General features: G+C 31.0%; 1 protein-coding gene across 3 annotated transcripts in view; it reads right to left on the bottom strand.

Moving 5' to 3' along the window:
• The window catches only part of LOC107443482 (sodium-independent sulfate anion transporter), a 54,585-nt gene that overhangs the window by 26,614 nt on the left and 6,619 nt on the right, over positions 1 to 21,352 (bottom strand). The window contains exon 1 of one of the 3 annotated variants that reach the window (XM_043042984.3): positions 5,984 to 6,132. The exons of 1 other annotated variant lie outside the window; for it this stretch is intronic. In XM_043042984.3, coding sequence (XP_042898918.1) covers positions 5,984 to 6,002 — 19 coding nt within the window. In that variant the 5' untranslated portion in view covers positions 6,003 to 6,132. Of the gene's footprint in view, positions 1 to 5,983; positions 6,133 to 21,352 lie in introns of those variants that run through there. One more of the 3 variants, XM_071184067.2, reaches the window with a different exon arrangement.

Genomic DNA, 21,352 nt, shown 5'->3' with positions numbered 1-21,352 from the left:
TAAGTTGTACATTATGCATTTTTTATTGTCTAATTTTATCTTGCTTTAAATACTAAAAAAATATTTACCTGGTACATATTCAGTAATTCATGAGATACAAAAGGATTCAAAATAAAGAAGCAATTTTGTGGAAAATGCCTTGGTTCACATAAGTTTTATTGAGAAAACAAAAAATTTTAATTTAAACTGTTTAAGGAAAAATAAAATAAATTGTGTCTAGGTGTAGTAAAGTGGCTATGGGCCACTTGAGGAGATATACAGGATTATCCTTAATCATCGTTCATAATTTTTTTTAGATTTCTCGTTAAAAATGACGTCTTTGAAATTTTACACATAAAGGAACTGAAATTAATAAATGATGGGAAAAAACGAAATCAACCAAAAAAACACATTTGTCGGATGAAACTGAAATGTAGTTCGTAATGAAGAACTAATTACTTTTTAGATTTATCCGAAAGCTTATAAGTTTTTGAATCTTTGAAAGTCATCTTTGCTCTGATTGACCTCGATAACGTTTCGTCTGATTTTAATGCGTTCTTTTTCTCATTTAAATATTAATTTGTGATACTAAAAATGACTTATTACTTCCTCTTGGTGCAAAGAATCTATGCTCGTGACTTCTGTGCTTCAAACTTATAGCATCGTGCCCGCTTTAAGAGAAAATTTTACGGCCATTGTCTGGTGGCGGCCGTAAATTTTGCTTGACGATTAAACATAATAAATGGAGATTACAAAGAAAATTGCCTGCCAGTCACTACCTTATCAAAAAAATTTGTTTTGTCAAAAATGTGATATCTGATCATTTTAATTAATTGTTTGATCTATAATTGTCTCATAACACTTTGAAAATTACTTTATACTAGGAGGCTCCGCCCCCTGCTCGCTAACGCTCGCCAACCCCCGAGAATTGCTGCGCAATCCTATGTGGTTCACGCCGTGAACCATGGCTCGCTGTGCTTGCTCGCCAATGAACACAATGGTCTAGCACAAAGACATAATATATTATCATCAAAGACATAGTATTGTACTTATGTAGAAGAATTCTACCAATGTTCTTATTGGCTTTTAAAAAAGTATATTAGCTATTTAGATTGTACATGGTGAAAAAATCAAAACATTAGCTAAATAAGAAACATATTAGCAAAATAAATTATCAAATATTGCTTCACTAATATTCTGCATTTTAAAGCGTGAAAATTCAATGCATAAATAAACGCGAAATATAAAAAAATTCAATGCATTCAATACAAACACTTAAACGTTTTTTAGACGTTAAGGTAGCTCCCAGTAGAAAAATATCAATTCAACAGCGGCCTTTTAAAGCATTCTCACTTCAATTAATTAATTAATTCCTAATTGAGTTTAAATTAAATATTGTCATGTTTTTAGTGCATGAATCTGAATTGAACAACCTGATAATGCTCACTCTGGTTATTGTTATCTGGTTGCTCACTACGTGCTCTTGCGCGCCGAATCCAATCAATTAAAAATGAAAACTGTTGCCAGCGCGAGAAAAGAAATATCATCGGTTTTATTGATACATACATACATACATACGTACGTATTAGCGTTTTATATAATATAGATAGATTTCCCTTTCTATATTTAATTACTTTCTTCTACATTTTAAAAATGAGCTTAGTAATGTTTACCATATTTTGAGAAATACCTTACATTATTAATATAGACAGTTTTTCAATCGTTTAAAACTTTACATTTTTGAATAAGTTTGCATGTTTTAAAAAAGTGAACAAATGCCGCCACTGGTCACAAGCGAATGGCAAAATTTCCCAATTTTTCTGTATAACATCCACATATTCAAAATTTCACTGAAAATTAAGAAAAAGGAAGAAGTAAATCCTTTCAATAATTTCAAGCGCAGGGTCGTGGTGGCTCAGGGGATAGAGTGTTCACCTTCCAATGAGGTTCACCGGGTTCGAGTCCTAGCGATGACTGGTTGATACGAATTCCACAACCGGCTCGCACTACTGACGCAAAATATTCTCAGTGGTAGATGAATCGTGGGTTAAAGTACCTTTACCGCCAGACTAACCGTGGGACGCTTTCGTGGTTTTCCTCTCCATGTAACGCAAATTCGGATTATTTCCATCAAAAAGCCCTCCACGAAGTAAAATCCCCCCCAATACTTAATCTGGGAGTTACTTGTTTTCTGGGTTTAGTTCTAAATTACAAGTTTACGGAGTTGTACATTAATAATCGCGAACCCAAAATTGGGTCGATTATAAAATAAACTAATTCAAGATATCTGGCATTTAAAACAGTACAATAGAAAGCTGTATTATTTTAAATTGCTAAACTAGAGGCCGGGATAGCCTGGTCGGTAGGGCGCTGGGCCCATATCCAAGAGGTCGTGGGTTCGATCCTCGCCGGCCGAAGACTCCCCGTGTAGTAAATGGTGACTGATGCACGTTAAATCTGTCGAGTCTCAAAGTCCTCCATGTTCCCACAACAAATTAATACCTCTGGGGGTACTGATCCAGGAGTTTCCTTGTCTTCTGGATTGGTTCAAAATTACAAGGCTATACGGAGTTGAACGTAAGTAATCGTAAACCCATGAAATTGAGTCGGCTGTTCAACGACGGTTATAAAATAAAATAAAAATTTCTAAACTAATAGCTAAAAAATGTATATTTTTATTTATTTACTTATTATGTAGTTCCGTGTAATTTATTTTTCGCTGATCAGTATTAGTAACATAAACATGATTTTTTTCAAGGCTAAAGCGGAAAAGAAAAAACAAAAACGGAGAACTGTAAATAAAGTAGTTATTGTAAAAAACATTAATGGTAGCGAAACATTTTACATAGTTGTAGTAGTTTTAAAAAATCCCATTTTTAAAATGGAAATTTTATTTCCCTGAAACTATTTTGCCGATTTTGATCAAATTTCGTATTTTGCCATTTTATATAAAAAAAATTTCATAATGACTTAAAAATTTTTATACCTTACAATACAAAATTTTTTTGACTTTCATTAAATATAGTAATAAAAAAAATATTTACTAAAAGTTATTTTTTACACGGAATTACTTTTGGATAAACGAATTTTATAATTGTGTGCAAAAATTTTTCAATTCGCTTAAAAAATTTCTCGAGAAATTACGAAGTGCGCAACAAAGTGATTAGCATATTTGAGGTCACCCCCTGGGATCTGGAACGCAAAGATTCAATTATTAGATAAGAAGTTATTAGTCCTTTATTTTTAGCATTGTATATCTAGTTGTCAAATAAGCAAAATCAGTATTTTTTTATTAGCTAAGAATCATAAAAAAATTTCGTCATATTTATCTTTATACATATGGAGGATCAATTACTCTTCCTTTTATAAACATTTACAACCCAGAAAAGCAGTCTGAACCAACTTTTCCTCATCTTTTTATCTTAATGGACTATGAAAAACAAAGTATACATATTTTTTCTTCTACTTTCTGATGACTGAATTATGCTTTAACGCAAGAGTACTAAATCTATTATTTTCTCTTACATGCTCAATCTTTTTCAAAACATTTCTATACTAGGAGATAAAGATTGCATGTTTTTGACATAATTCAGGGTCGTAGCAGATAACGAATAATTACTGTTGCTATATTTGCCCTCAAATTACTTTATCAGTTAAAATCTTTCAACAGTAAGCACACATTACTGGAGATAATGATCACTAATAATATTCTTAATGACCGAGCATTGTATTGTTGAAATTTACCTGGTATCAGAGAAAGCTTGTTTCCCATCGAATTTTTTTTTACTCCAATAAATTAATATTAGTTTATTTATTAGTAAATAATTAATAGTTATTTTTTAATAAGAGATGAATAATATATATTTATCTGATCTGTGACTTACGTCGTTTCAAATTAATTTTTCTAACCAATCTTTTAATCTAATATATGAAACTAATTTATTATTCAGTTACCAATTATCAGTTAGTTAATAATTATCAATTAGTTATTAATTAGCAGTGAATTATTGATATTTACCTGATTTCAGAATAGGGTTGTTTCAAACTATTTTTCGAATAAATTGATTTTAATTTATTTATCAGTTAGTCATTTATTAGTAATGAATTATTGATATTTTTCTGGTCTTTGATAGAATTTGCTTTAATTAATTTTTACTATAAAATAATATTAATTTATTGATTAGTTGGATTATATTTTAATACCTACAAGTAGAGGCGCGGAAAATAACTTAAAATAAAATTTGCAAGACAAAGAATAATACATTAAAACATAAAATTAGCTATCACAAGAAAAGTTTTTTTTCCATAAAAAGTATAGAAAGTTATGTATATGATCTTCCTTCCGAAATATATATGTGTGTATGCGCATGTATATTCGTATTGAATTGAATATATTGAATATTGAATTTATGAAAATTATTTAGACAAATATTTATAATTATGTCAACAAAAAATATTAGTCGAATGTATATTATGATAATTATTGAAATTATTATTTAACACCATCTCAACTAAATACATTTGAGCATTCGTTTTCGAGCCAATGCTTAACCGGACAATTGAAAAACTAAGTTAAATGGCACGACAGCCTATGGAGGGCCATTCCTCCACTGCTCAGCCGAGTAGTTCGAACGTTGTGACATGTTTCTGATTTTTCGTCCACTGCGCAGTTTAGTAGTCCGAACGTTGCGACATCTTTCTTATTTTGAATCTACTGCGTAGTTTAGTTGTCCGAACGGTGTGTCATCTTTCTTATTTCCTCCACCACCCAATTATGCTCATTGCATCGGTCTAAATTGATCCGTGTAAAGTGTTTCTCTCTTTTAGGAGGTGTTGGTTTAGTCCCTAAGCATGCTCAGAACTAATACTCAACTACTACTCAACCATTCTCAGCATGCTAGGGATGAAAGGCTGAACCAAAACTATTGAAAAAGGACACAGAAAATCATTGAAACTATTGAAAAATCAAGATTAATAGCTGAATTATTTATAGGTTATCTTTTAGATTATAAGTCCCACACTGAACTTATCGCAAACACGCGGTTCCCAGTAAAAGACAGGAGTCAAGCATCATTGGCTGCTGTCAGTAAGCGGGTGGGTGACCACTTTGATAAGCCTGCGTAGGGACTGAGAGTGCACGGTATCGGCTATCATTCAACTGTTCTATTGTAAAGTGCTCGATTTCACGCGTTGGTCGTTGGGCTACCAAAGCGAAAGAGCCACTTCCTCTGCAGAGGATCAAAATTGCGATGTCTTGTCGTCGGATCATCCTCGAGGATGTTTCTCTGAACGTCGTCGATAGTCCATTGTGCAGCTCCAGCGCGACGTGAAATACTTACCTATCTACCTTTCCCTTGCAAATTCCAAAATTAAAATTTATTTAACTAAGTTACTAACGTAATTAAAAATATGCGAATGAATTTAATTTAAATAAGAATAAATTTGTTATAGTCTCCTAAATCACAAATTTTTACAAAACAATATACTATATATATATATATATATATATATATATATATATATATATATATATATATATATATATATATATATATATATATATATATATATATATATATATATATATATATATATATATCACTTATTTCTTGAAATACGTTATAATACTAAATATAATTTTAAATAAAGTGCAATTTATTTTAATCGTATTTAAAAAAATAAAAATTCTAAAGTGTAATAATAAATACTGGGAATTTTAAATAAAGTGCAATTTATTTTAATCTTATTTAAAAAAATAAAAATTCTAAAGTGTAATAATAAATACTGGGAATTTTAAATAAAGTGCAATTTATTTTAATCTTATTTAAAAAAATAAAAATTCTAAAGTGTAATAATAAATACTGGGAATAATTTCCTGGAATTTGTTTAAGATTTCAATTGAGTGTAAGTTGGAGTGAGTTAAACATTTCTTCGCAGCTCTGATTATTTACTAGTTTCATAAAATTACTTACAAAAATGATTGTAACATACATAAATTACATACCATTTTTTCTTAATACCATTTCTTATTCCAAAGTAAAAGGTACTCTCAATAAATATTTGAGAAAAATAATGTTCTCGTGACAGAGTGAGATACTTTCTAAAACTGATTCCAGAATGAAGAAAGGCGAATTCAGTGCAGGTGCAGTAATAGACATCAGATGTTTTAAGTTCTGCGGAATGCTTTATACACAATTGAGATATGGACAGTTTTAGTACTTTTTTTATTGCCATTACTAAGTGCACGACTTAATTTGGAAGTACATACAGTAAACGTATTTAAAGTGAATGGTACATAAAAATGCACGTGATAGATTTTCAATAGATTTTCTCTAAATTTACCGGATTGATTAAAAAATAATGAATTTTGTTTCAATTTATGAGAAATGAATGAGAAAAGATATCGATCTATTCGTGTTTTTTTCTAAACATTTTTCTAAAATGAAATTATCCCATTTTTAATTGGTATCTGCTTATATGGTTTAAACCATTGTTCCAAAGTAATATTTCTCCTTGAATCGTTAAAAATATATTCATGAAATTGTTGTAGTTTAGAAAAATACAAAATAAATTTTTCAAAACAATTTGTAAGATAGATAGAGATAGATAGATAGAGATAGATAGATGACTAGATAGATTATTTCACGAGTAAAATTTGTATTACTTTTACTAGCCGACTAAAGCGACCAGATTTTTTTAAAATTGTTTATTTCATTACAGTTGCTGAGCAGCTGATCCAGTTTTGAGTTTACGAGTACCGTTGTAGAACTGCGAAGTCTTGCAATTTTGAACCTAATCCAAAAGACAAGTGAACTCCTAGATCAAATAGAGGAAGAAATTTGCTTTCGCTGAGGACTTTTTGATGAAACTAAACCGCATTTGCGTGACACGGACACGAAAGCATCGAAAACCTCCCACGGTTAGCCTGACGGCAAGGGAACTCCAATCGCACTCTCCGCTTCGCAGGGCCACATTTGCCTTTTCCGCTTTGTTTTCAGAAGCTTTGTTCTGAATCATCGGCATTAAAATTTTATGTGCAAATTGGTGGGTCTTGAATTCACCTCCAGTGGCCAGGTCGTGCTCCCAAACAAACTCATCGCTTTGAGGTTCCTCACGTCCATCTACAGGAATTCACCTCTTAGCAGTTTAATGGCATAAGACTTGGAATTGGCTATGTTGTGCTAAGCACATGAGAGTAATTAATTGGGAGATGTTATTTTAACATGGCTGTCATTTAGGCTAATTACTACGATAGTTATAAAACATTGAAATAAAGCATTTTTAGTTTTGCTATTGGTCCCATAAAAGCATCATCTAAATTGGGAACTTCTATCTTTAAAAAGCCTTCTTTAGCATTGTTGTCAATTGCTAATTTCCCCTTATCTATTTCGATAGTTACAAATATTGAAATGAATCTTTTGTAATTCTTTCCTTTCATAGCATGGTCCAAATCTGATTCTGTCTATTTTGGTAAAAACGTGTTATTTAGCATTGTTGTCCATTTCAGGCGAACGCCCCTAAATATCCGGATAATTACAAAGTATCGAACCTTATTGTCAATCAGGCTAATTACCCCAATAATTACAAAACATCGAATTGAAACTTTTTTTTAGTTTTTCTTTTTATATTATGAGGAGCCTAGAGGTTAAGCTATAGCTTTCTGGGGTTAATGGGAAGTGAGAAAATTAGCGATGAGTAAGTGAGAGCTTTGCCTTTTATATATACAGATTTATACTTTACTACTTTCCCTCTTTTCAGTATTATTTACTAGCTAGCATAGGTTTTTTTACCCTAAAAGTTTAAACGATTCGGGTACATTTGTCAATCATTGACTTGGTCACTTTAGAAAACATATCCATGATATATACATATTTTAAAAAAAAAATTGAAAGCAGTAAATTAGGGCTTCCATTTAATTTCAGACAAAAAAAATATCCTCACTTTTTCAGGTATTTCAGGTAAATTTCAATATAAATCCAGACCATATTTTATCCATACCATACAATTCTTCATCGATAAAACCACATGTTTTTCTATTTCTAATGTTAAATATTAGAATATGCGAACAAAAAAATATCATTAAATGAGAAAATGGAACTAAATTGGGAAATTTTTCACAGAAAATAATTAAATGGATGCTCAAATAATTTAACTCTAATCTACATTTCTACGACTCTCTGACAATTTGGTTATTTTCTAGGCATGATGCAGAAATTTTCTACGTTTTTGTAAAAAAAAGAAGAAAAAAAAACAACTTTTTCTGACTAGTCTCTGCTTTTTAGAATTAAAATAAAATTCCCTGACAATTCCACGCTTTCCTTGTTCCCTGATCCGTGGTAGCTCTGTAAATGTGCGTCTCTCTGGTATAGAGATGAGTTTTGCCTCATGTTTGGAGGTCCGATCCCGAAATTTTTTTATCCAAACCCACTCAAGCCCGATATAGGTAGGATTATTTAGAGTCTAAGCCCGATATAGATAGGATTATTTAAGGCTCGAGCCCGATATAGATAGGATTATTTAAGGCCCGAGCCCTATAAGGATAGGATTATTTAAGGCCCGAGCCCGATATAGATAGGATTATTTAAGGCCCGAGCCCTATAAGGATAGGATTAAAGGCCCGAGCCCTATAAAGAGAGGATTATTTAGAGCTTAAGTCCATCCGATCCCGAGTTATGCCCCGGATATAGGCCAGCTCGCTGTCTCGCTACTCGGCTCCTGTATACAAGGAAATTACTCATTTACACCTTTTTTATAATTAAACTGTCAAAGAAAAGAACGAAGAGAAAAACTGAACCGACGAAACTCAAAGATAACTAAAACAAAAATTAAAAAGAATATTAAGATCATAAGCTAAATGAAAGTTAATTGACAATTAGTGTTAGCCTCATAAAGCAAAAGCATCGAACCAAAGTAGCAGATCGCGGTAATTTTTTGTACCTTAAAATTTTTAAACATATTAACTGAACCAAATGTTTGGTTAAAATTACTATAAAAGTTTGAGATAATTTTACTATGAGTCCGACCCCGAAATCTTTTTTCAGAAAACGAGCCCGAGCCCGTTACATCTCTATAGTTTCTTGGTCCCGGGTTGCTCATTTGTTATATGCCATTTGGGAAGGTAAGGAAAATTTTCAGTTCTCATAAAATAATGGGTAATAAATTTTTTGAGAACTAATAAAAGCATAAAGTTCTACTTAGTCTAGAAAAATCAATGTTGTTTTAAGTTTCGGAAATATTTGAAAGTAAATGTATAAACAATTTACCTTGAATAACTAAACTCATTTTCCTTTCAATAATTTTCAAAACCATTAAATTATGATAAAAGAAAGAATAAGTTGTGTTAATAGGAATACTGCTGATAGCGATTGATCGTATAAAAGCAAACAAGACAATAAACTTGTCTCAGGTTTGCGCAAAAATGAATGCAAATAGGTAAAGAATAAATGGATTAATAGTCATGATGGCATTTATTTCTTTAGAAACAACGTCATATTTATTGCCATCGTAGCTTTTTTTCTTTTTCTTTCTCTTAGATAAGTTAATATTTATTACTTGAAAAAAATTTTTGTTGAACAAAGACAAATAGAAGTCGAGAATTTCAAATTATTACAAATCTCTGTTTTGCGAGTTGTTTTGTATAAAGTACTGAGGAATATCTAAAGTAATCAAATGAGAATAAAAAAATATCAACTCTCTATGAAAAAAAAAAAGAGAAAAAAAAAAGTTTTTTTATTAATGTAGTGATATTCAAAACTGCACAAAACTCAAGTTTTGACTCAGTCACAATTAAAAATTATGAGACTGTTTCAACAAGAGCTTCAAACTGATATATTGAGTGGCATTTTAAGGAATCAGCATTTAGAGTAATTGCAAGGACTGTTTAGATAAAAATGTGCATAGTTTAGTAAATATTCGCCAGTTTCTGATGTATACAATGTTTTGATTTGTATAATACTTTCAAATTATAAATTTTAAAAAAAAAACATTATTTTTTTATTTTATTCAGTCTTTATTTTTTTATTTACACTTAAAGTTAAATTTTTATTCATCTTGATTAAAATGCTTCTTAAATTTAAAATTTTTTAAATTAAAAAATTACTGCCGTATTGAAGTATTCTAGACAAAAAATTTTTTTGACGAAAATTTTCTTTCGAAATTGTCTACAATACCTCGAAAAAAAAGACCTTAAAATTGGTTATTTGAATATAGGCAGGAGGTAAATGTTATATTAATTTAAATTTATAGGTTTCATAAAAACGTGGGTGGAAAGATGAGAATACAGAAAAAATATTTAAACTAATTTTTCATGTGAATAGCAAATTATTCGTAAAAGAAATTTGGTCTGCTTAATAAGTTTTAGGATACATTAATTTCATAAAATAGTGGGGGAAAACATTACGATACAACAAATAAGTTTTAAACTGCTTTTTCAGATCAATAACAATTTATTTGCAAAAGAAATCTTATTTGCTATTTTAGAAATAATATTATACTCTAATAATTTTATTTCATACGTAACAATTCTATTGATGTTGTTGTTGTCGTAGGCCATTAAGGTAAAGGGCGCGATTGTTCTTGTTTTTCCAGAGGCGCCATCTATTGACAAGAATTCGACTTCTTACGAACGTGAGTCCAGCGCCCTTCCAACCAAGTTATCCCGGTCCAAACAATTCTATTTTCTATATAATGTAAATTTATCAACTGTTACGGAAATTTGATCTTTTATCAATTTGTTTTCAAAAGTAGCAGCTGCTTTTTTTATTTATATAAAAAAGCAATATGCCATTTTCAATTTAATTGAAAAAGCTTTTCATTTTTGATGTGTTCTTTAAAAAATTTTATGTTTTGTCAATTTTATTTTGCTTTAGTTGCAATAATTTCATTTAATGTAAAAAAAGAAAAAAATATGATGTAGAAAATTTCATGTTTCGATAATTTCATTTTATACGTAATATAACCTAAGTAATCTGTTCTCTCACAGAAATTTTATGTTTCATCAATATCATTTCATATGTAATAATATCTTTAAAAAATTATATGCATGTTTAAGATGTGCTCTTTCAAAAATTATATGTTTCATCAATATTACTTTATTTCATATGCAATAATTTCATTTCATGTAAAAAGTAATTTGATCTAGAAATGTTTCATCAATATCATTTAATATGTAACAATCTCTTTTCACTTAAGCAATCTGCATTTTTGAAATATCATGTTTCATCAATTTAATTTTATATGCAATGTAAGTAATCTGATCTGCTCTTTTCGAAATTTTATGTTTCATCAATTTCCTTTCGTATGTATTAATTTTACTTCCTTTAAGTAATATGTTCTGCTATTTTAGAAATCTTAATGTTACATCAATTTAATTTCATATGCAGTAATATCATTTCACTTAAGTAATCTGATCTGACTTCGCAGAAATTTTATGTATCACCAATTTCTTGTGAGAAAATTACAATAAAAATAATTATATTTAATTTTTTTAATGAATTACATATAATGAATACAATAATTTATTAGAATAATATAATTAATACAATAATTTAATTGAAAAAGAAATCTGATTTTTTCGTGATTTTATGTTTAAATATCATCAATTCCATACAGTTTCATTTCCTTTATGTTGAGTAGAAAACATAATTGGAAATCGACTTAGAAAAGCTGTATATACAGCAGGTAGATAATCTAGATACAGCAACATTTTCTGATTTATGCAAAAAGGAATACGAAATAATTCCTTTCTTATTACTGTTATGTATAAAAAAAGCAGATTATTGCGATTACTTAAGAATAAAATCAAAGTCAAAGGAATTTATTTTAGAGCAATGCTTGTTGAAGAATTGAAGGATTATTCTCAAGCTACAAAACATATGATATTTAAAAATTGAAGGATTATTCTCAAGCTACAAAATATATGATATTTAAGAATTGAAGGATTATTCTCAAGCTACAAAATATATGATATTTAAAAATTGAAGGATTATTTTCAAGCTACAAAATATATGATATTTAAGAACTAAAGGATTATTCTCAAGCTACGAAATATATAATAATAAAAATATCAGTTTTTTTACACTTGGTTAGAAACGGTATTCATAAAACAAATAAATAAATGTTTTTTGATTTAAAAAATATATATATATATTAAATTTTTGATATACAAAAAAAAAAAATTTTTTTTTTAAGCTTAAAAAAAAATAAAAAATTCAAAGATAATTTATTCAGATTCCATATAAAATTTCCAGATTATTCCCAGGTAGATAATTTTTTGTACCTCAGTCTTGTTATCGTATCCCATAAGTGTTAGTTTTTTTTTAATCCATAGTGTATTGCTAGTCCATTGCTATTTTATTGCAATTTAACTCATCCCTAAGATATACTTAGCTCTTACGTTTAACATTGTTGTTAAATGGGCGTAGTTTTATTTTTAAATAATTGTTTTGAGATTACCGAATCATTTGAATTAAAAAAAAACCGGTTTGTAGGAAATTCTTTTTATGAAATTTCCGATTATTTATACTGTTAAAATAAATATTGGCTCATTTTTATTCATTATAAGGAATAGGCTTTGGCTGCTTTTTTTTATTGTTCTCGCCAAGAATCAAGCGTTGAACAAGAGGCATACAGTTCGCAAACATATAAACGAAACACTTTGGATAACTTCTGATCTAGTGGTCGAATTAACCTGTACTAAGAATTATTCTTAAAAGTTCGAGGGGTAACTTCAAATATACTAATTAGTTAATGTGCAGGCGATATTTAAAGCACTTTCTCTGAATTAACACACCTTTATTTCGAATATTTCCCGAAAAATCGAATTTTAAATACTCGTATATTTAAAAGTTGTAACGCAGCATCATAAAATGGAGAAGGAGGAGGAATTTAATGAAATTTTACTAATCTTACCGTCACAAAATGGTAGCGAAAGGACAAAATTAAAGAAATTTCGCAGCTCGTAACGTATTAATTAAATGTTGTAACTCGTATTAATTAAATGTTATAACTCGTATTAATTAAATGTTATAACACGTAGTGTCATAAGATGATAAAGAACGATCAATATTAATATAATGTTACTACTTATAGCATTACAAAATATTAGAGAAAAAAAAGGTATGAAATTAAATATGCCTTACGACCGTTACGAGTTAATACACAATAAGGATTAATAGATAATATAGGTAATAATATAATTTATAGAATTTATTCTATTGGATACTTTAAAAGTTGTAAAACTCATATTGCCTTAATTTACAGAGAATACAAAATATAAAACAAATATTAGAATGAGGAAAACGTTGTGCCTTATACAAAAATGCAAATTTTCCTTCAACAAGTTCCAAATTCATATTTATGTTCTCTTGCGCAAGATACGGGTTGAAAGATATTATCACCTTGTTTTATTGCAGCTGAGCAAAGTCGGAAATGTATGGATGAAAGCGAAGATCACGATAATTATGATTTATCGAGAAAAATGTAATCATTACAATCACTCATATCGCGGGAAGTTGTTTTGAGACATCTTTCTCTGTAATTTTCGTAATATATATTTTTATTAGAAGATTTTTTTTCTTTTTACAAATGGAGGGGAATTGTTGTTTCTTATGCCACTTGCCAGTTAACCAGCTTGGTAAAACCAAGCCAATTTGAGGCAGATGGTGCGTTTGTCGCTTTTCAGTGGCACCGTCTATGAGCAAGAATACGTCTTCAGCCACACACACACGTCACTGTCCGTTTATTAGAGGGCGATCCATTCATGCATCCATCCACAGATCGTATTTTTGACCTGTACCAGAGAACGATAAATCTCCAATTCAGTACCTCCAGAGGCGCTGATTTGTAATAGGTACTTGGAGGACCTCGTGACCCGACAGATAACGTGCACCAGTCACCATATAATACAAGAGGATTCTTCTGCCGGCGGGAATCGAATTAATGACCTCTTGAACATGGATCCAACGCCCTACCAACCAGGTTAACCCGGTCTATTCAATTAGTAAATTAATTAAAGTACAACAAAATAACGATAATCAAAATATAAATGTATTTTTTTCCTAATTTCGTATTTGTTTTTCAGTTTGAATTTTGTATTGTGTTGTTCTCAAGAAGAGAAAAACAAAGATATAAAAAATATCTGTCTCCGATTATAGGACTATAATACGTTGCGTCTAATAATCAGGGGCAAAAGCTGATAGTACTTTAAATTTGTTCCTTTTTCGTAGATCAAATAAATATTAATTTACTTGCACTGTTTAGCACTAATTATATACATGATCTCATGGAATACCCGCATGATAGACTGTTTTATTTTCTTTCTTGTCATTCAACATAAAAAACGTAATATTTAATAATTTTTATTAAATTTTGTACTTTTCTTCCGTTTAGCTTTGTGTCTGTTAGTTTGTTTAAGTCAGAAAACTATCATATTTTCTACTGGTGTTAAAATGGCTATAAGCGCTGCTTACACCATTTGAAACGATTGAGCAGAGTCATAAAGCACAAAACTTCAATTAAAATTGAAGCACTCTAGCTAGACTGATAATGGTAGGATTTTCATTGTCGAAAAGTTTTCTTTCGCGATAAAATGACTATAAATTCTACTTAAGGTCAGGAAATTATTGGAACTTGATTTGTCATCTGATATGGAACACCAGCAGATATTAGGATACTCTAGCTAGACAGAAACTGGTCTGAATTTCAATTGCTAGATATCATCCTCTAAGACAAGAAAATAGGTTAATAAAAACGCAGTAAATAATAAATATGCTTATGTTTTCTAGTTTATGTTTCAAAGCTTGTTTTTGCATCACGTTTTGTGTTATACGGAGATTGATAGGCAAAAGCATCCTAAATAAATTTCAATTTCTATAAATATTTTAAGTTTATCATAAGTTATCTTCACAAATAATAAAATGCTTGAATTAAACAAGGATAAGAGCTTTTAATAGTTTTTCAACGCGGCGCATTTTCTAATAAGTGAACAACTTGTCAATAATTTCAGAATCCAAATGAATATGCACATATTTTGTACGGATATTCTGCTTTAGCATTATTATGCATTTTTGATCCATGTTTAATACAGCTTATTAGGGAATGTCTATGAAACTAAACACATGCAAGAGCAATGACGCATGAAAGACTGTGAAAAACTGAAAAGCTCAAGATGAATGAACCTTTTGCTGTCACATTCTCAGCCACTAAAGCTTTTTTACAGTACCAGTCGTATAGTCGTATACTCTTAGCCATCATAGTTTTTTACCGTACCAGTCGTCGTATGTCTTCCCTCAGCCACCAAAGCTTGTTTAAAGTACCAGTCGTATACTCTCAGTCACCAAAGCTTTTTTACAGTACCAGTCGTCGTATGTCTTCCCTCATCCAGCCACCAAACCTTATTTACAGTACCAGTAGTATAATCGTATAATCTTAGCCATCATAGTTTTTTACTGTACCAATCGTCGTATGTCTTCCCTCCGCCGTCAAAGTTTTCTAACTGTACCAGTCCTATGTCTACTCTCAGCTACCAAAGCTTTTTTTAACGTTCCAATCGTATGATTTGGATTTTTCTTTCTTTCTCGTAGACAACTAAAAGTAGGAAATGCGTATCTGCATTTATCCAGTAAAGTAGACCAAATTTATTTTTGAATTTAAAGTTTAAAAATTTTTCCTCCTGTTAAGAGGGGGTCACGAATTTTTCTCCTAGGATAGATTGCAAAAAATTTCAGTGCAGTGGGTACTGGGCAGTAGCCATTAACCAGAGAAAAAGCATCAGTGGCATACCGGGTGCAAGTCACCTGTAAGTAACTGCGCACGCATTTCTTACAGGTATATTACGGCCATTCCAGTTTATATTAAAAATAACCACGTCTTTTGATAAATATGATAGCAAATGCACATTAGTTCTCTTTTCCCGTTAATATTTGCCCGGTGTTCCTTGTACTAATGTTTTTCTTAATGTTAAGAGCTATTGCATAGTATACCGTAGACCTACATTTTTCATATCCTGGGCCGAGTTAGCCTGGTCGGTAGGGCGCTGAGCCCATGTCCGAGAGTTCGTGGGTTCGAACCCGGCCGGCCGAAGACTCCCCGTGTAGTAAATGGCAACTGATGCGCCACTGAAAAAACAAGAAACGCACACTCTGTCTTAAATTTGCTCGGTTTCACCAACCAGGCTTGCCCGTGTGACAAGTAGCATTAGGAACAACAACAACAACAACATATCCTAGGAGCGAAATTCTCTGGTAGAAAAATGAAAGGTTTAAAAAAACACTCTTTCCAATTTCCGGAAACAAAAATAAATTTTGTCTTCTGTACTGTACCTATCTCGGATAAAATGTTTCCCTGATTGAAAAAAAAAGCCACTCTTGTGGGGAGGTGGCATAAAATTGTAAAACTCGTCTGTAACTTCAATTCCAAAATCAATATGTCTCTGTATGTGATGACGTATTCTCTTCGACCAATAAGATCTTTCCTTGTTGAAAGCTGGATGTTGGTGGGATCCGTTTATATATGCGAATAACAAATGCTGTTTTCTGCGAACGACTCACAAACCGTTATTTTATGTATATTTCTAAAAACTGTTATCTTTTTTTACAGAATTTGTTGCTATGTCTTCGTTATCTTTGCTGTATTTAAAATTAGTCGAATAACAAATGTTTACTTAACGCGCTGTTAACTTAGTGTTACAGTAATTTAAAACCATCATTCTCAGTTCTTTTTATCCGTATAGATATAAATTACGTATAATTTGCATAAAGTATGTCATAGAGCCACGATGGCTCAGGGGGTAGAGCGTTTGCTCTCCAATAAGGTGAATCAGGTTCGAATACCGGCGATGACTGGTCGATACGAATTCTACATCCGGCTTCCACCGACCACAGTGCTGACGTGAAATATCCTCAGTGGTAGACGGATCACGGGTTAGAGTCCCCTTGCCGTCACGCTAACCGTAGGAGGTTCTCGTGGTCCTCCTCTTCATGTAACGCAAATGCGGGTTAGTTCCATCAAAAAGTCCTCTACGAAGGCAAATTTCACCTAATACCTGATCCAGAAGTTCCCTTGTCTTCTGAATTCGGTTTAAAATTACAAGGCTACGTCGTTGAACATTGGAAGTCCTCCACAAAGGCAAATTTCTCCCAATACTTGATCCAGGAGTTCAGATGTCTTTGGGATTGGGTTCAAAATTTCAAAGCTACGGAGTTGAACATCAGTAGCCATAAACCCTAAATTGGGTCTGTTCAACGTCGGTTATATATGTATTTAAAAAAAAGGCGTCGTAGGTTACCCTAATACGATAGCATCACAAACTTATTATTGAATCAATCAGGTTCTTTCATTTACAAAATGTTCGCCTATAAAATGAAGTGCCACAAAACTGTTGTTGCAGAAAACGGAAACCATGAAATTCAACTCAAGTTATAGAACCATAAACCACATAAGAGATATTTAAGTGCAGTAGTGTTTTTGATTCTTTAAAAAATAATTTTTTCCATCATTTTTTTTGCATATTAAGTTCGTTTAACAAAAATTTATTCCGACCAGCATGACAATTATACATAAGCATAATAAGACCTTAAATGATTAATTTGAACGTTCTTTCGACACCTTTAAAAACTCATAATTTTATTCTTTTACGCATGACATGTGAAATGCATTACCACTTTGCTTAATCGCAGCTGCACCAATACTAAACATGATATGTAACCCTTAGGAACGATCGCAATAATTATGAAACCCAGAAAAATCTTATCATTAGTCACAGTCCCACATATATCAACAGCTGAAAGTTTTTAGACCCAATTTAGGTTGTCTTTTCGTCATAAAAGTCCTAAATAAGAATGAAAAATTCATTAATTGATTTTAAAGGGTGCAAATTTACTTCTTTAATCATTCGAATAAACTTCTTTATGCATAATATTTTAACATATGACATTTTATTGTTTCTAGAAGAGTAAGATCCGTGTACTAATGAGTAGACAAAACATAAATAAGTGTTATCTGTTTCAATTGTTATGACAAACAGCTTAGTCAGCATGACATTGGGATAAGTAGACACATTATTAACGTTAATGTTTGAGAAAAACTGGAGCGAAAAAAATTTACGTGAGATAACAGCTAAGGAAGGATGTAAAATTAATGCTTGTTGTTGCTGGTAATTGTTGAAATTTAGGGGAAGGGGTATTAGGGGAAATTTTTTTTGCATTATCGGTTGATCAAAAATCCTGAAAGAGTTTTTAATGGCTCTAAAAATAGAAGAAGATTCTTGCGAAATGTCTTGCTTGGTTGCTGAAATTTGGATTTGATATTGAAAAGGCGCATTTTCTGCACTGTGAAAAAAAAACATGGTGAAAAATGCCAGAATATGTTAAAATATGTTTGGGAACACCGTGTGTTTCGTAGTGTGTTCGTCCGTGTGTTTTCAATGTGTTTCGTAGCAAGAAATTAAAAAATGCAGATGACATGTTTTATTTCACTCAAAGGCCGTTACAGCCCTCAGACAATCTTCGTTTACAACAGCAAACGACTTCAAGTTTAGAACTGATTATATTTTCTATTGTAATCAGTTTTAAACTTAAAGTTTACCTGTATAGTTAAAAGGAACAATTGAATGCGAAATTATCAAGGGCGCCGGCAGAAAAATATAAAAGGGGGTGCAACCCTCTAACAAACTACCCCCCCCAAACAAAAAAAAATTAGAATATTCTGTTATTACATTTTGTTTTGTTATTACATATACTTTCATCTGTTAATTTTTTTCAAGATACATTTCTTCATTGTTAGCAAGATATTTAAAAAAAAAGTACAAATTTCTTGTACTTGCAAATTTTGCCACGCGAAACTGTACTGATGGCGCCGGCATAGCTACTGACTTTGAAACACAAATAACTACAAATAGTAATTTCGTATACTAACGTGTTTGTGCACGCTTAACATTGGTATTTATTGTGTTGATGAAGTTTTACCGTTGGGAGAAGTCAGTTTGTGTTATACACCTTTGTTAAGCTAAATAACTAATTAAAAATATGATATTATTTATATTTTATTAAATGAAATTTAACAATATAGCTAGATATCTGCCAAGTTTGCTCATGCTCAGTGTGCATAAGAAAATAATCAAAGATGACTCAGAATTCATTGAAAAAGTTATAAACAGATTTGGACAGCAAACAAGACGATTATAATTCTTCTTTGATTAAGCAATTTTTTAATTGTTATGTATCAATAATTGCTTAATTATTTGTTTTTGAATAAACTTATTTTTAATAAAAAATTTTATAACAAAATTGTTTTTCTGTATCTCTTTAATTGCTTTAAAAAAAAAGTCAGGGGGTGCAAGTGCACCCTCTTGCACCCCGCTGCCGGCGCCCTTGGAAATTATTATGCGACCAAAAAGCGAAATTAGGTTGAGCCGCGATGTCTGGCAATAGAGCATTCGCCTTCCAATGAGGTCAACCGGGTTTGAATCTCAACGATGACTGGTTGATACAAATTCCACATCCGGCTTGCACCGACCACAGTGCTGACGTGAAATACCCTCAGTGGTAGACGGATCATATGTTAGAGTCCCCTTGCTGTCAGGCTAACCGTGAGAGGTTCTCATGGTCTTCCTCTTCATGTAACGCAAATGCAGGTTAGTTCCATCAAAAAGTCCTCTACGAAGGTAAATTTCTCCTAATTCCTGATCCAGGAGTTCCCTCGTCTTCTGAATTTGGTTTAAAATTACGAGGCTACGTAGTTGAACATTAGTAGTCGTAAACCCAAAAATTGAATCGGCTGTTCAGAGACGGTTATGCAATAAAATAAAATTAAACATTTCAATTGCCACCAAGAATTGCATTCTGGAAATATTGCACTGCAGAATAAATGTTGAAAGTATAAATCCAATTTCTATTGAAATATTCTACTGAATAGCTTGTCGGGATCTTTTACTATTACATTACTCTATCAACTATTAATGGAGGTGTTTAGAAATACCACGTGCTATGTACTTAAAGAAAAGTTCGAAAGGTTTTATTTATTAAGCGATAAAAACTGGAAAAAAGCAGTTATTTGTTGTCCCATATCAGATTTATGGTTTTAAAGCATAAACATTTTCGAACATATTCAACAAGAAAAACAAATGCTCTATTTATATTAGAAACAAGTAAATTTACTGATGCAACTGTGATAGTGTACTGCTTACTTGTTTAATATAAAATTGAAACGAGTACTTTCTATAGTATAATGAAATTGAAATCGTTAATTATCGAAAAGCTGAAACAAAGTGGACTGCAAGTTGGGCAGAAATGAAAGGTTAAAAGCGTACAGTTTGTCTAAACAAAATGCATAATATTTTTGTTTTAATTGGGTATAATATAGCCTACGTCACAGGTTGTGTTGTTCCTACTAAATTTAACCCATGAACGGCATTTTCTGCGAGCCTAACTTCAAGCCACAAATAAAGAAACGAAGTGTTCGATCGTTTAAATAGCTGCTCGCCAGATTTTATTGCATTATAAAGAAAAGTTATTGAAACTAAATACAACTAAATAAACAACAACAACTAAAACAAATAACAACAACTACTAATAACAATAACTAAATAAACAACAACTAAATTCCATTCGTTTAGCATTGCGTCATATGTTGTTCCTACTAAATCGAAGTAGTTGTGTTTTTTTCATATTATACCCAATTATGCTTATTAATTTATTCAGTTGACATAATAATCCAGACCTATATTTTAGTATCAATGATTTTTCATAATTAACACAGGGGAGAGATGCGTTTTGTCAATGGAGATCGAGATCGGCCATAAATACATTGATCACTGATTCAGCCTAAGATTTTGTGTCGATCCTGGTATACTGTCATCTCTATCTGCTTTGTCGTTATGCTTTTTTCTGTCATTTTCTTACTTTTTTCTTTGTTTTATATACATTTTACGTGTTTATGTTAAAAATAAGGGACTGATGTTGTTGAAGATTGACATAGTAGCAGACGATTATTTTCAAATCATTAGAATAATTAGAATAAGAGAATTTAATTAATAGAATTAATTAAATAAATAGAATTTATAGAATAAATAGAATTAATAGAATAAATAGAATTAATAGAATAAATAGAATTAATAGAATAAATAGAATAAATAGAATTAATAGAATTAGAATTAATAGAATAAATAGAATTAATAGAATTAATAGAATTAGAATTAATAGAATAAATAGAATTAGAATTAATAGAATAAATAGAATTTAAATTGCTGTTGAAGATTGACGAGTCATATTTAACCAGGTTGGCAAAAAACATGAAATTGAAAAAGGACATATTGTATTGGTGGTTCACGTTTTCTCTTTGTTTTTTCAAAGGATTAGTAGAACATTCTTTTTCTTGT

This window comes from Parasteatoda tepidariorum, chromosome 10, assembly GCF_982258835.1.
Source record: "Parasteatoda tepidariorum strain Cologne lab strain chromosome 10, Ptep-v5.0, whole genome shotgun sequence".
Taxonomy (NCBI): domain Eukaryota; kingdom Metazoa; phylum Arthropoda; class Arachnida; order Araneae; family Theridiidae; genus Parasteatoda; species Parasteatoda tepidariorum.
This window is presented reverse-complemented; position numbering and strand designations above follow the sequence as displayed.